Below are 14,230 nucleotides of genomic sequence, written 5' to 3' on the forward strand. Positions count from 1 at the left end.
CATATGACTAAGTTTGACCACAACTTGCTTCCGTAGTCTTCCAGCGTGGATGTTTACGTCCAAAAACTGTTGGTACATGCAGCAGTGATGAATGATCTTTACATCAAAGCACAACGAGTCTTAAGTTCCACCTTCAGGCAAAGCACATCTTTGCTAATGTTAGTCCAGTTAATCCAGAGTAGAAATCTGCAGTGGAATTGGCAAATGAGCTGAAGATGGAAAATATGATCCGTTCAGGTAACCTCAGTAAATTAGATGACTGTATTCTATATGTTATGATGTGTTCAAATGTCACATAAAAATGGGAAAAATTAGTTTTTCATGAGAAACCTCTATAAATACAGTGTGAATATGTTTATATTTGAGGTATATACAATAGATTTGACAGACTGAATCATAGCTTTTTAACTTGGCACTACTCAGCTAAGACCAACTGTAGTTAAATATTTGCCCTCATTTTGTCTTTCCACCAAACTGTAGCGTGTCGATAGTGGTATTGATAAGGACTAGTAACAATAAGGAGTATTGATAAGGGTATCAATATCAATAAAAATTATTGATCCCCATACCTATACCTATTCGAGACATCATCAAAATATACTTAAACTATTTTTAAAAATGCTTTGATTAATCATGATTAATCACAGAGTAGTATGTGATTAATTTGATTTTTTTTTTAATCGAGTAACAGCACTAAATATAATATAAAAATATTACAGCAGCATATAGCAGTACCGACAGCACTCAAGGGTCAGAGCCAGTGGTAGCCAGGGCCGTCCACTGCCTCCCCTGACTTTATTTTTTAATAACCTTTTCTCTGGGCTGCTTGGGGTGTGCTTTTGTTTCCACAGTGTAATGGTAGCCAGGAATACTGATAAACAAGTGAATGGACCTATCAGACACAGGTGTCTTTGCACTGTGAGACTACTCGCACATTTTGGAAGGACTTTTGTTGAATTTGGTCGGTCAAAGATTGTTTTAATTATTTTGGTCAAAAAAGCCTAATGATATCGACCATGATTGACTGTAACAACACTGTAAAATATTTTTTTCCATTTTCTATGGGAAAAAAAATGCACTGATGCACTGATTGATGCTTAATTAATTTGCTTTATTAAAAAAAAATAATATTAGTGTCAACCTTTTATGCCAGCGAGAAGTATCTGTGTCTAAGTTAAACATGTATGTCTGTTTGCCCAAAAGGGCATCAATAGTTCAACAAACTTTGTACGTATTAGGAACCAAGTTGTCATGAACACATGCCTCTACTGCAATGTTCATTTGTACTGCAGTAAAACTTGACAAGGAGCATCTATAAATATATTGACATAAGCTACAAACCCTTGAACTTTGTCCACTGCTTAAGGGAATGAAAGGTTGAACTACTTTCTTCCTTCTCTTTGTCCAATTAAAGGCTGAAAATAGCGGTGTTTTTCTCAGTGTGATTAAGTGCTACTTCTTTGTTGTGCATGTCGTATACAAAGAGAGCAAAGTTTCTGAAGACTCAGTGTTAGCTGAAAAGTATGCTCAAGTCTGAAAGCAGCAGAAAAATGTCTTTCTGCCTAGAGAGAAATGTCTGCAGGACACTTTTTCATCAGTCGTTATTTGCAAAGAACCAATTCGTAACAAATTTATCTCGTGACACTTTGCAAAGAGGGCAGGTGGAGACACTTTGTTTTGCATTATTCAATAGAGACTGTTTATGTGCTCTTCAGCATGTGGAGAGTTAGTGTTTCTAATAGGGTTGTGCTACACTCACATTGTCTTTAGTTTTCTTTAGCAGCATCTTTTCAATGTTCAGTACCTCACTTAAGTCAATATTACAAGTTGAAGTTAGAGCATCACTGCAGCAGAACTCAGCAGCACAGGCAGTCACACTGAATTATTTCCTCTGTGCCTGAGGGTGGAAAAACGTCAGCGAACAGAGAGCAGTGGGCTTTCCAGGGGATCCAAGAAACAAAGAGATGGGGAAAATCTATTCTATATACTTTGGTTTCTGTCTGCCTCTTCTATCCCTGTTCTGTACACTTAATAACAACAACAGTAAAGTGAAAACGAAACATGATGGAGGGGCTTTGAAGTGAAATCTCTAGTAGCTGATGATCAAACATTTGCTGATATTTTAGATGTTAGATGTCATCCCAATTGCATCTTTTAAGTCAAAACTACTTTGTGGATGAGGTCAAAATATGTGCTTCCACTGGAGAGAAAAATTGACTCATAGACCGTGTAAAACATGGATGAAGTCTCAGTGACGTCATCCTTTAGTTACAGAGATGTTACACAGCCCAGTGATGAAAGTCGCCATATTAGATCAACCAAGAAACATCAAAAGACGTGTAGATGAAGCAGCCAGACACACCAGATTGACTATTTCACATATCCATCACATGTATTTCATACTGGGCAACACCTCATAGACTAGAGCAGCCATTCCCAGACTTCACTGCATTGTGACCCAGTTAGAGACTTGAAAATCTTCCAGGGTCCAACCAAAACCTTCATTCAAATATTACATGAGACTTAAAGTATTAATCTCCTTTTTAAAAAAAAAAAAAAGTCTTAAACAGAGGATTTCAGTGCAAACACCTGGTTTTAACAAGAAACTGTTTGCATAGCCATTGAGTCTAATTAACGATCCACCAGCATTTATTTTGTTTAAACAGGCATCTAACAAAGTCACTCGTAATTTCTTTTCAAATATTAATATCTTCAAATGTGTGTTGCGGTTGTGTTTTGGTAGTTCTTGGACGTTTAAAAGGAAATGTATCATGTTATGAAGTATTCATGATCATTTAAAGCTACATTTAAATTTTCAGAATTATGTTTCTGGCTTTTATATGAGGTATACTGGCCTCTCGTGGCTCACCTGCAGTACCCTCAGGGCCCACTAGTGGATTAGTTTCGGAAGCACTGGACTAGAGATTCCAAAGTGGGGTGCATGGCCCCAAGGGGGGACTTGAAGCTATGACGAGGGGCTCAGCAAGACTGAATAAAACAATGCATGCCAACTTATCACAAAAGTCAGGAAATGTGTGTTTGGTAGATTAGTTTTTGTTCTAACAATGCTTCTTTGTAATAAAACCTCCGTTTTAAATTTTTTGGTGCCACATTTGTAGGGAACATGCACTGTTGCACACAAGTTTGGCACTGGCAGAGAAGATCTGGTACATTTTCATGGGCTCAACCCACATACTCAGCTCTGCTGCTCATCCCATAAATGCATGTTCATTAAAGTGGCACCATTTGAAAGGGAAATAAACATGCTTTCTAACGTAAGATTTATTGCCAAAAAGCATTTTGTCATCATGTCTTTCTTGAATGTCACTTTTGCTTTTCCAGCCATGACCTCTTAATTCTACAAGTCCAACAGAATTTGAAAGAAAAACATTTTAGGTCAGTTTGCATGAGGATAATTTTAATCTGGTCCTGACTCTCTGTGGCATGAATGAGGAAGAGATGGCAGTCTAATTGTACCTTTAAACTAGTCATCAAACACAACAAACCATAGATAGATTTCAGAGTGAAAGCTCAATCATTCAAAAACAGTCCGTTCATGCCCACACTGCCATCAGAACAGATCTTTTTAGACAAAACAAATAGAGATGCCTGTGCAATTAAACTTTCCTTTTTATTACTTCAAAGGTTTGTCTGTATATTCGAAGAAGCAGTTTATCGACAGCTGTCGGAAAAAAATGCATCAAGTATGCATTTTTTCATCAGCAACTCTTTGAACTCTTCTTGTTTCAAATATGCTGGATTATTCAAATGGGATGAAGCGCCTGTCACTGCAGCAATGCTCAACATCAAAGACAGGATGCAGACATTTAAAATCAGTCCTTTGTTCATATCTGAGCAGCTCAGTGGATATGAGAGCCACACTTTTCATGTAAGGTGATCTATTGCATTAGACTGTCAGCATTTATTTGCATACATACAGTACAATACACATGCTTGGATTACCTACTCTGCTTCTTCCATTAGAGGTCAAGGGGAGCCAATCCCAGCTGTCATTAGAGACTACAATAAACCTAACACATTTTGGTCTGTGGAAGACAGCCTGAGGAGCCTATACAAACGGAGCCTTATGGGGAGACTGCAAACTCCACACAGAAGGCCTCTGTGAGGAAACAGAGCAAACTACTTCTCCTCTTGCAGCCCTTGTGTACAGACATACTCAGTAATGTTTAAAGGTACATATCGTACATATCCCTCCACACATTAATATCTTTAAAAATGCACTAAATCCACTGTCTGAGCATTCCAGGTACACGTTGCGACTTCTCCTTAAAAATCCCTTGTGAATGACAAAATCATGTTACGACAGCTTTTTGCCTGTTAGATTCCATACCGTCCTCAGCTCTTGTCCAAATCTAACAGATTTTTTCATGCAGAGCACGTTTTCCAAAAATGGCACTCAGTGAATTTGCTTTCTTTACTGTAATTAAAGCATTACACTGATGTAGAGATTGTGGACTGTTCAAAGTAGTCCAAAGTAAAACAGTCTCTGCTGAGAGTAGCTCTAGCCTGGCAGCTTAGTTTGCCCCCCTCCTCGCTTGTATCTCATACTTATGACTTAGGATTCTGTTTTGTAGTTGCCTAACTTTCACATTTTTCTTTTTTTAGTGGTAGAAATGGGCTTCTATACTCTTTAAAGCACATCCTCGTGATTTTTCTCTGTAGTTTTATTTGTTGGGGCTCTCTCTCCTAGCCTGACATGCCAGATGGATTTGTTTCACACACCCATCTGGAAAACAAGGGCAGAGTCTTCCATGAGTGACCACCTATAATGGCATATGGGTAAAATAAAGTTTGATACCTGTAATTTTTCATATTGCGGAGATTGTGCCAAATTGTGCCCAAATGGCACAAGAGGGGATTTCGCCTGGATATTTTTAATTAAAACCTCTTATTTTGTCCTGAAAACCCTCTAGTGGCATGAAATTTGAAAGAGGTAATGTCAAAGTGTGGTGCTTTGGCCTACTGGAGATTTTTGGACTTCAACTGCATTATTTCTAAGTGATATATATGCTAAAATTGCAAAAAAAAAAAAAAAAAAAAGGCAATGATTAAATTTTTCATTTGCCAACTTAATTCTCTGTGACCCTGTAACATATATACACATATTTACCCTTCTGAATAAATGTCACAAGTGCCCTCTTCATAATGGTACCTTGATCATTCAAATAGACCTTGTAGTTACAGAGTTATACTTATTTAAAGATGGGCTGGAAATTTCGAGCAGTACCACAATAAAAGAGGCTTGGTCTTAACAGGTTGTTAATGAGCATGTCTTTGGTGGTAGGAGGAAGCTGGAGTACAAGAAGAGAACCCACGCATGCACGGGGAGAACATGCAAACTCTGCACAGAAAGGCCCTGACCCGTAAGTGAACCAGGGACCTTCTTGCTGTGAGGCAAGCCCATGCTATAGCAGCACCCACGTTAATCCCCACGCCATAATTGCACCAGCCTCTTGTCGCTGCTTGCCTATCTCACAACTCTGCTGCCCCCAAGAGTACAGCCCCTCGACGCTGATTGGTCCTGTCACTTTCTAACCGGGCCCAAACGGTTCAGATGGGAGCTTTGCAAGATGGATTCGCCAGTGAGAAACACGGAAAAGGGCGAATCCATCTGCTTTGCAAGGTTACTCTCTCCCCCTCCCTTTCTGTTTTCCTGCAGGGAATGACGAGAGTGCTAACAGCGGGGCATTAATAGAGTAAAGATTAGTCTACTGTCTGTTACAGCTGATGGAACTTCACTGCAGTTTTATGATGTACAAACTTAAACATAAATGATGTGTAAATGAGACCAGTAAATATTATTTTGACACTGCTATTACTGAGCCATAACCAGGAGTTAGAGCAGTCTGAAGCTCCCAGCTGTTTTTATTATCCATGTGTGGCTCCATTACGGATGATGATGATGTTTGAGTGTTTTCTTGGGGTTTCCTTCCTTCAGAGAGGAAACTTTGTCAAGGTGGTGCTTAATTAAACAATTAAAGCAATGAAAATACGTAATGACAAGTTAAATAAACACCGTGATGGTCAGAAGTCCAGCAGGAGTGGGTGGGAGCGGGATTAAGAAAAGAGTCCCATACAGGGCTCTAGTTATATAAATCAAATAAGCTCACTTTTACAAACAAAAAGGCAATTTAATGAAGCCCTGGAGTGTAAAAATAAAATAAAAGAAATAAAGCATTCGACACTCAAAATATCCTGGGGCAGAATTCTTATTCAAAAATTGTTCTAACTGTGTAAATATACACATAAGCTTTTATGTTTTTACGAAAGTTTCTTTAAACCAACAAACCATCACTAATGAACAAACACTTTATTGGGTACACATTCATTGTTCAGTTGACCCACTAAGATGTGGTCTCAGAGAATCAGTACATTGAAAACCTGTCAGCGTCACTGAATTCTGCACACGCTGAGTCCATTTTCATTTTCAATTTCTCTTGTGTTTGTTCAGCTCCAGTCAGCAGCATAGGTTTAAAGTCACTAAAAACTAACGATTTACATCTTTGACACCCAGACATCACATTTGTTAAATGAATCAGTACGAACATGCATGAGGGACCCTTAAATCTGCTCTGTAGACAAACATTTTTTTAACCTAGTATAAAAGCTACTGAAAGCTTTTTTTCCCTCTCCCACATCTCCCTACAGCTTATAGGCACTATCATACAAAAACAGATGCTGAAGAGAATGTCTCATCTTAAAAACCAAACAGGAAAACTGAATACACAATCCCCAATGAGCGCTTGGATTCACAGGAATGCAGCAGAGAAGCACAGCCGCTCTTATCCACCATTCAGTTCAGAGACAGAACGAGACTGACTGCTCTATGTTTTTTAATTTCTCACGTCTTAAATTTAAGTCCTCGTTCTCAGCCTGTGTAGCTTGGTTCCTGCATTGCCTGGCATCCTCTTGGGTTCCCATTGTTTTTATAGTACTTGATGTCAGTGTCTTGCCTGCATCCTGATGAGGTCCATGATGTCTTAGTTGTGTAGTATGGTTTGATGTCTGCACCCTGACTGATGTCCTGTGATGTCTTAGTCACATGATGTCTGGGTTTTGATGTAATTTGATGTTGTTGAATTATTATCTCAATCATATCTTTGGTTAGTTTCTCTGTGTGTTTTGGATTCTGCTGATGTTGTCGGGTTTCATTTGTTCTGTCTTCTTTTTTCCTTTATTTGGGTTTGTTGCTTTGTTCTTCTGTTTGCTTCTGCACATGTTAAAGCACTTTGTAAACCCATGTTTACAAAAGTTCTATACAAATAAAGTTATTACTATTATTATTATTATTATCATTATCATTATTATTATAGCAAAAAATGGACACTGAAATGTTTGCATGATGTTTAGCCAGTAACATCTCTGCTGCAAACAAAAAAAGAATTCAACTGGTGAAACACATTTAAGGTTAAAGGAATATAGCAAATTATGCAAACTGAAAACTGGAGTATACTCCAGTTTTCAGTTTGCTATATCCTATAGGACATTGTGATTTAATCTAAATGTAACTGCTCAGCCTAACAGCGAAGCATCTGGTAGTATTTGCTGCCAGCTGAAAGGATCTGCAGCGATTTGCTCTTAAGCACTGGCTTCATTTTTAAATACCAGAAGTCGAAACTGATAAAAATTTGATCCAATAATTACTACAATCCCTGAACACATGTATCTCTGTACATTCTTCAAATGTAGCTGGTAAACAGAATTAATGAGCTGCCAGTGCTTCAAAAGAGATGTGGGAGAAATTCCATGTCGGTTATTAGTTTTGCAACATGTGTCTGCCTGACTTGCATATAAGATGACCTTATTGTGAATGTTTAGCTGTTTGATGCCTGTGTTCCAGTTGATGCATGGACCCACTGATAACGTTCCCTGAACATAACAAACTAAATGTTCTTCATAGCAGCACTGGACAAGAGAGACGGCTTTACAAAAGAAAGCCCTGAAGGCTACAGAGGCACAACAGTTGTGTCACAACTACATAACAGGATCATGCTGATGTGCTGACTTGCTCATAACAGCATTTTTTCATGAATTGCTTGATATCATAAGTGATGATGTGCTAAAGTTCTGTGAGACTGGTTTGAAATATTTTGCCTACTAGAAACACCTTCAATGTCTGAACCACAGTCAGAACTAATGGGTTTCTGTCCATCACAACGATATTTCCAAACTCATCAGTACTGATATACCGGTAATATTTCAAGATATTTTTTGTTTTAATCTTAATGATTATGGCTTAAAGCTAATGAAAATCTAAAATCCACTATCTAAAAGTAATCAGACATCCAATTTGCAAAGGGTCCTGAGCCATTATTCTGCCTGATTGGTACCTGTTATGTTCAGGGATGAGTCCAGAGGCTCGTCATCATTGGAAGCAATCTCAATACAAAGAGATATCGAGATGAGATTCTGCAACCAGCTGCAATCCCACATCTCCACGGTCTGGGACTGAACTCTATCCTCTAAGATATCAACTCTCATCCCCACAAAGCAGGTTTATCAGAGACTACCTCCAGAATTTGGGAGTGGAGTGGATGGAATGGCCTGCCAGCATTCCTGACCTCAGCCATATTGAACACTTGTGGGATCAGCTTGGGCATGCTATTCGTGCCAGAGTGACCAACACAACCATGTTGGCTGACTTGTGACAAATGCTGGTTGAAGCATGGGATGCCATCCTACAGCAGTGTGTGACCAGGCTGGTGACCAGCATGAGGAGGAGGTGCGAGGTTGTTATGGCTGTGTATGGTTAAATGAATAAAATGTTAAATTGCCAATATGTTTTGTTTCTTCAGTACAGAAGAGGATAAGGGCCACTGAACAAAAAAAAGAAACGAAATTCTTTTATTAACTTGTGAGAAAAAAGTCAGAATTCTGATATTAAAGTCAGAATCCTGGGGAATAATGTCAAAATTCTGAGAAAAAAGTCAGAATTCTGAGTTTAAAGTCAGAATTCTGGGGTTAAACATGGTATTCTTAAAATAAAGTCAGAGTTCTGAGATTAAAGTCAGAATCCTGAGATAAAGTCAGAATTCTGAGATTAAAGACGAAGTTCTGAGATTAAAGTCAGAACCCTGGGAAATAATGTCAGAATTCTGAGTTTAAAGTCAGAATTCTAGGGTTAAACATGGTATTCTTAAAATAAAGTCAGAATTCTGAGTTTAAAGTCAGAACCCTGGGGAATAATGTCAGAATTCTAAGTTTAAAGTCAGAATTCTGGGGTTAAACATGGTATTCTTAAAATAAAGTCAGAGTTCTGAGATTAAAGTCAGAATCCTGGGAAATAATGTCAGAATTCTGAGTTTAAAGTCAGAATTCTGGGGTTAAACATGGTATTCTTAAAATAAAGTCAGAATTCTGAGTTTAAAGTCAGAATCCTGGGAAATAATGTCAGAATTCTGAGTTTAAAGTCAGAACCCTGGGGAATAATGTCAGAATTCTAAGTTTAAAGTCAGAATTCTGGGGTTAAACATGGTATTCTTAAAATAAAGTCAGAGTTCTGAGATTAAAGTCAGAATCCTGGGGAATAATGTCAAAATTCTGAGAAACAAGTCAGAATTCTGAGTTTAAAGTCAGAATTCTGGGGTTAAACATGGTATTCTTAAAATAAAGTCAGAGTTCTGAGATTAAAGTCAGAATCCTGGGAAATAATGTCAGAATTCTGAGTTTAAAGTCAGAATTCTGGGGTTAAACATGGTATTCTTCTGAGATTAAAGTCAGAATTCTGAGTTTAAAGTCAGAATTCTAAGTTTAAAGTCAGAATTCTGGGGTTAAACATGGTATTCTTAAAATAAAGTCAGAGTTCTGAGATTAAAGTCAGAATCCTGGGAAATAATGTCAGAATTCTGAGTTTAAAGTCAGAATTCTGGGGTTAAACATGGTATTCTTAAAATAAAGTCAGAGTTCTGAGATTAAAGTCAGAATCCTGAGATAAAGTCAGAATTCTGAGATTAAAGACGAAGTTCTGAGATTAAAGTCAGAATCCTGGGGAATAATGTCAGAATTCTGAGATAAAGTCAGAATTCTGAGATAAAGTCAGAATTCTGAGATTAAAGAAATGTTTTTTTCAGTGGCTGTAATCTTATACTTCAGACTTCAACCATCCAATCCAAAACAAAAATTTGCATCTCAAATGTTTTTTTCAGTGGCTGTAACCCTCTTCCATACTTCAGACTTCACCCATCCAATCCACCAAACAACACCAAACAATGTCAATGGCAGAATAAGCTGTTTGGCATTGGCAGAGAAGATTTAGGAAAAATTTCATAGGCACAACCCACATACTCAGCTCTGCTGCTCATCCCACAAATGCATGTTCCTGATGTGGCACCATTTAAAAGGGAAATGAACAGGCATTCCCACAGTATAAGATTTATTACCAAGCAGCATTGTTACAACAGAGAAATAATCTACCAAACACAAATTGCCTTACTTTGCGTGGTAAGTTTAGTTAAACTACACTATTGAAAGTATTATGACAAGGCAGCAGTTAATCTAGAAAATCTGTGGCAAGATGGGTCTCCTCTGGAAGAAACGAAGCAAAGAGTCAACCTCATAGCAAAGCAATACGTACTGATGGAAAAAAAAGCACTTAGCATCCTAAAGGAACACCTAAAGTCAGAGGTGGGAACTCTAACTCAGTGGATAAGTTCACTCATGGGGCAAATGTCTCACAACAATGGAGTTAATTAATAGGAGTTAATTTTGAAAATATTTAACCCTGAGATATCAACTGATTTATGCTGTGGACAAGAGCTGTTGGGGTGTGATGTGGAACCATCCTCCCTCTGTGCTACTGTACAGTCAACAGAGGTGGAGTATTGTTCTCAGGTAAAAGTACAGATACCCCAGTTAAACATTAAGTAGAAGTAAATGTAATGATTTCAGATTTTCAAAACAGTACCAGTACCCCCCAAAATACTACTTAATTACATTAGTTTTATCAAATGTAATTGGTTACGTTCCACCCTTGAAAATGCAAATGCAAAAGTGAAAGTACTGGAAAGTTTTAGATGCACCAGAGAGAGTGACTCCAGAATGAACACCTCATTAGCCTCACTTACTGAGGAGCTGAAGTGCTCTGCATGAGGCTGCAAACAGAGACATAATGAAGAGGGTGGATCCTGTGCACCCTCGAGTTCAATTTCCCTCTCTTCAGGCTAGCTGAATAAAGAACATGGCTGCCACTGAGGATGAAAACCATTTCTGTAAAGACAATAGCCTGACATGGTAAAGAAAAGAGAAACCCTGCAGTGAGATGGCAAAAACATTTGTAGAAAAAGTCAAAGAGCTGAGGCAGAGATGAATCAACTGTAAATGAAACTAGAGTATGTGCAGGTTAAAATTGCATCTGCTTGCTGTATTTTTCAGTGGCATGCTGGTCAGTGTACTTTCTGGCAGCTCCACTTCCTGGTTGAAACCAGACTGAAAAAACAGGAGAAACTTTCATTATTCCAGTTTTTGTTTTTTGACCAAAAATTAAAACACGAGCCATTATTCCGTTTTTTTGTTTTGTTTTGTTTTGTTTTAACCAAAAATAGGAAAAACGAAAAACAAGCCGTTATTCAGTTTTTCCGTTCTTGAACGAAAATGGAAAAAAAGGAAAACAAGACGTTTTTCTGTTTTTTCATTTTGGTCACAAAAACAGAAAAACAAAAACAAAAACAAAAAACAAACATGTTTTGACATGGAGACTTTTATTTTGAAATGCTCACCTTTCCCAATGACCACATTACTTCCTTTTCCCTAAGAATTTCATTAAATGAAGAAAACAAAATAATGGAATTGAAAAAAAAAAAAAAAATTGGACCAGTTTTTAGAAAATGTTGTTTTTCCGTTTTTCTGTTTTTGTGACCAAAATGGAAAAAAAAACAGAAAAATGACTCATTTTTCCATTTTTCCCATTTGTTGTGAAAAACGGAACAACGGAATAACAGCTTGTTTTTTCATTTTTTCCATTTTTGGTCAAAAACAAAACAAAAAAAAAAATAGAATAACAAGAGTTTCTCCCATTTTTTTCAGTCTGGGCTCAACCAGGAAATGGATCTGCCAGAAACTACACTGATCCATGCCTATCCACTGATGTGAAAATAGAAATTAATTTGTAGTGAGGCATCCAGCCATTCAGTTCCCCTTACCTCCACTATCTCACACTCTGAGTTGACCTATGAGTCAGTGGGCTTCTCAACTCTATCTGAAAACTATTCAAAGAATGAAAAGGCCAAATTAGGCAGAAAGATGAGGGACAGATTGGATGAAATTGAGGTGAAAATGGGGGAAAATGACAGATTCATTATGTCAGTCACAAAAGCTATTCTCCTCTCTACACCCATCAGTGCTCACAGGGTGAAAATATTCCATTATTTCTATCTTATAACACATTCTTCTGCAGATGCAAAAAATAAAAACATGCAAGGTGATTTTTTTCCCTCCTTTATTTTCTTCAGAAGATGCAAGGCGTAAAAACGCGTGCAACTATCTCTGTTGCATTTAGTTTTATTCCCCTTTGGTAAAAATATGAGAATGATGTCCTGAAATAAGTTAGCTATTGAAAGTATTTCACCACTTTACTTTCTTGCATGACTATTCCGTAGGAATGAAAAAAGACTTACCGAGCGAGTTTCCAATGAGAGAAACGAAGAAGACAATAATATAAGCCACGATGAGGACCCATTCATACTTTTTTGGGTGTAAGTACTCCCTCCAGATGTATCTGAGAAGTTCATCGTCATCATCCACGGGAGAGTGCAGCTCCTCGCAATCCTCACCCCCGGTGCTCTCAGTCATCCTTCCCGGGTTTTACTGGGACTGATTTTGTTCTGCTGTGCTCCGTGTGTCTGCAGTGTCTGTCAATAAAACCTCCTCAGTGAGGGAAACGCGCCTCGCTGACCGTCAGCGTGACGCTGATCCCTCCTCTGCCCTCATCGCGCGCCCACCGTAGGTCACACTCACACAGAGCGACTGACTCACCGCGAGAGGGGGGACACCTCAAATACCTGATCCAGCTCGACTAAACAGGGGGGTTCGGGTGGAGGGGAATCCTGGGAGAAGCAGAGGGATGACTGAGAAAAAACGCACGTGCCCTGTGAGCCAAATTTACTGCATCCTCCTGCTCATTCTTGTTATTTTCTGATGGGAACGTGCTCCCACTATTAACTTCAGCTTATTGACTGACCATTATGTAAATGTGCCAGATTGCAGACAAAGGCTAATTTTCATCTGTCCCCAGGTGTACAGATGCATCTAAAAAAATTAGAGTATAGAGGAGAAACTTCATTATATATTCTAACAGTGGTGTGAAGAGAGACTGCCTCCCCCCCGGCCCAATTGTTGAAAAACGCGCGCTAAAGTGCCCTCTTGGGAGCCAAAACGTGCACTAAAGTGTCCTCTTGGGAGGCAAAACACGTGCTAAGGTGCCCTCGAGAGCCAAAACGCACGCTAAAGTACCCTCTTTAGAGCCAAAACACACGCTAAAGTGCCCTCTTGGGAGCCAAATCATGTGCTAAAGTGCCCATCAACTGCCCTCTTGGGTGGAAGAAACACACTAAACTCCAGAACATTAGGACCAAGAAATACTATGAAACATTACTGTTGCAATGACTTTTATGTTGGGCCCTTTTTTGATCTATATTGAGCCAGAACTATATCTCACAGAACCAGTTGGGATTATCTGGTGCTAATATGGTGTTAAAATGCACTAGAATACAGGAAATGGCATCTACTTAATTGAAAATGTTCTGTTTGAATCCAGACCCCCTAGGGACTTATTTATTTATTTCTGTGTTCTTCACAGTCCAGCATTGAATCTACACAGTTCTTGTGGATGCTGATCCTAACTACAAACTAACTTGAGTAGTCTGTCTAGTTAAGTCTGTTTTAAGGCTATATAATGGGACATTTGTATAACATATAAACATGTCTAAAGTGCCGAACTTAGTGCCCTCTTCAGTGGCGAGAACGCGCTGTATGTGCCCTTTTTTTCTTTTTGCCGCTGCCCTTGAAAAAGTCTGTGCACACCACTGTTCTGAACATTAGAACCTACCTGGCCCTATGTGAAAGAGGGATTGTCCCCTAAACGTAATAACTGGTTGTTACACCCTTGGTGGCAACAACTGCAAACAAGCGTTTGTGATAACTGGCAGTAATTCTTTCACATCACACACCGCTCCTCTTTGCAGAAGTGTTTTTTATCCAGCCACAATGGAGGGTT

At 38.6% G+C, this 14,230-nt stretch overlaps 1 protein-coding gene across 1 annotated transcript in view; it reads right to left on the minus strand.

Annotated features, from left to right (window-relative positions):
- hcrtr2 (hypocretin (orexin) receptor 2) overlaps positions 1-12,807 on the minus strand; it is a 48,559-nt gene extending 35,752 nt beyond the window's left edge. Inside the window, exon 1 of the mRNA XM_041789004.1 lies at positions 12,633-12,807. Within this exon, the coding sequence (XP_041644938.1) occupies positions 12,633-12,807 (175 nt within the window). The remainder of the gene's footprint in view (positions 1-12,632) is intronic.
- Positions 12,808-14,230: the final 1,423 nt, after the last annotated feature.

The sequence above is a fragment of the Cheilinus undulatus genome, linkage group 6, assembly GCF_018320785.1.
Source record: "Cheilinus undulatus linkage group 6, ASM1832078v1, whole genome shotgun sequence".
Taxonomy (NCBI): domain Eukaryota; kingdom Metazoa; phylum Chordata; class Actinopteri; order Labriformes; family Labridae; genus Cheilinus; species Cheilinus undulatus.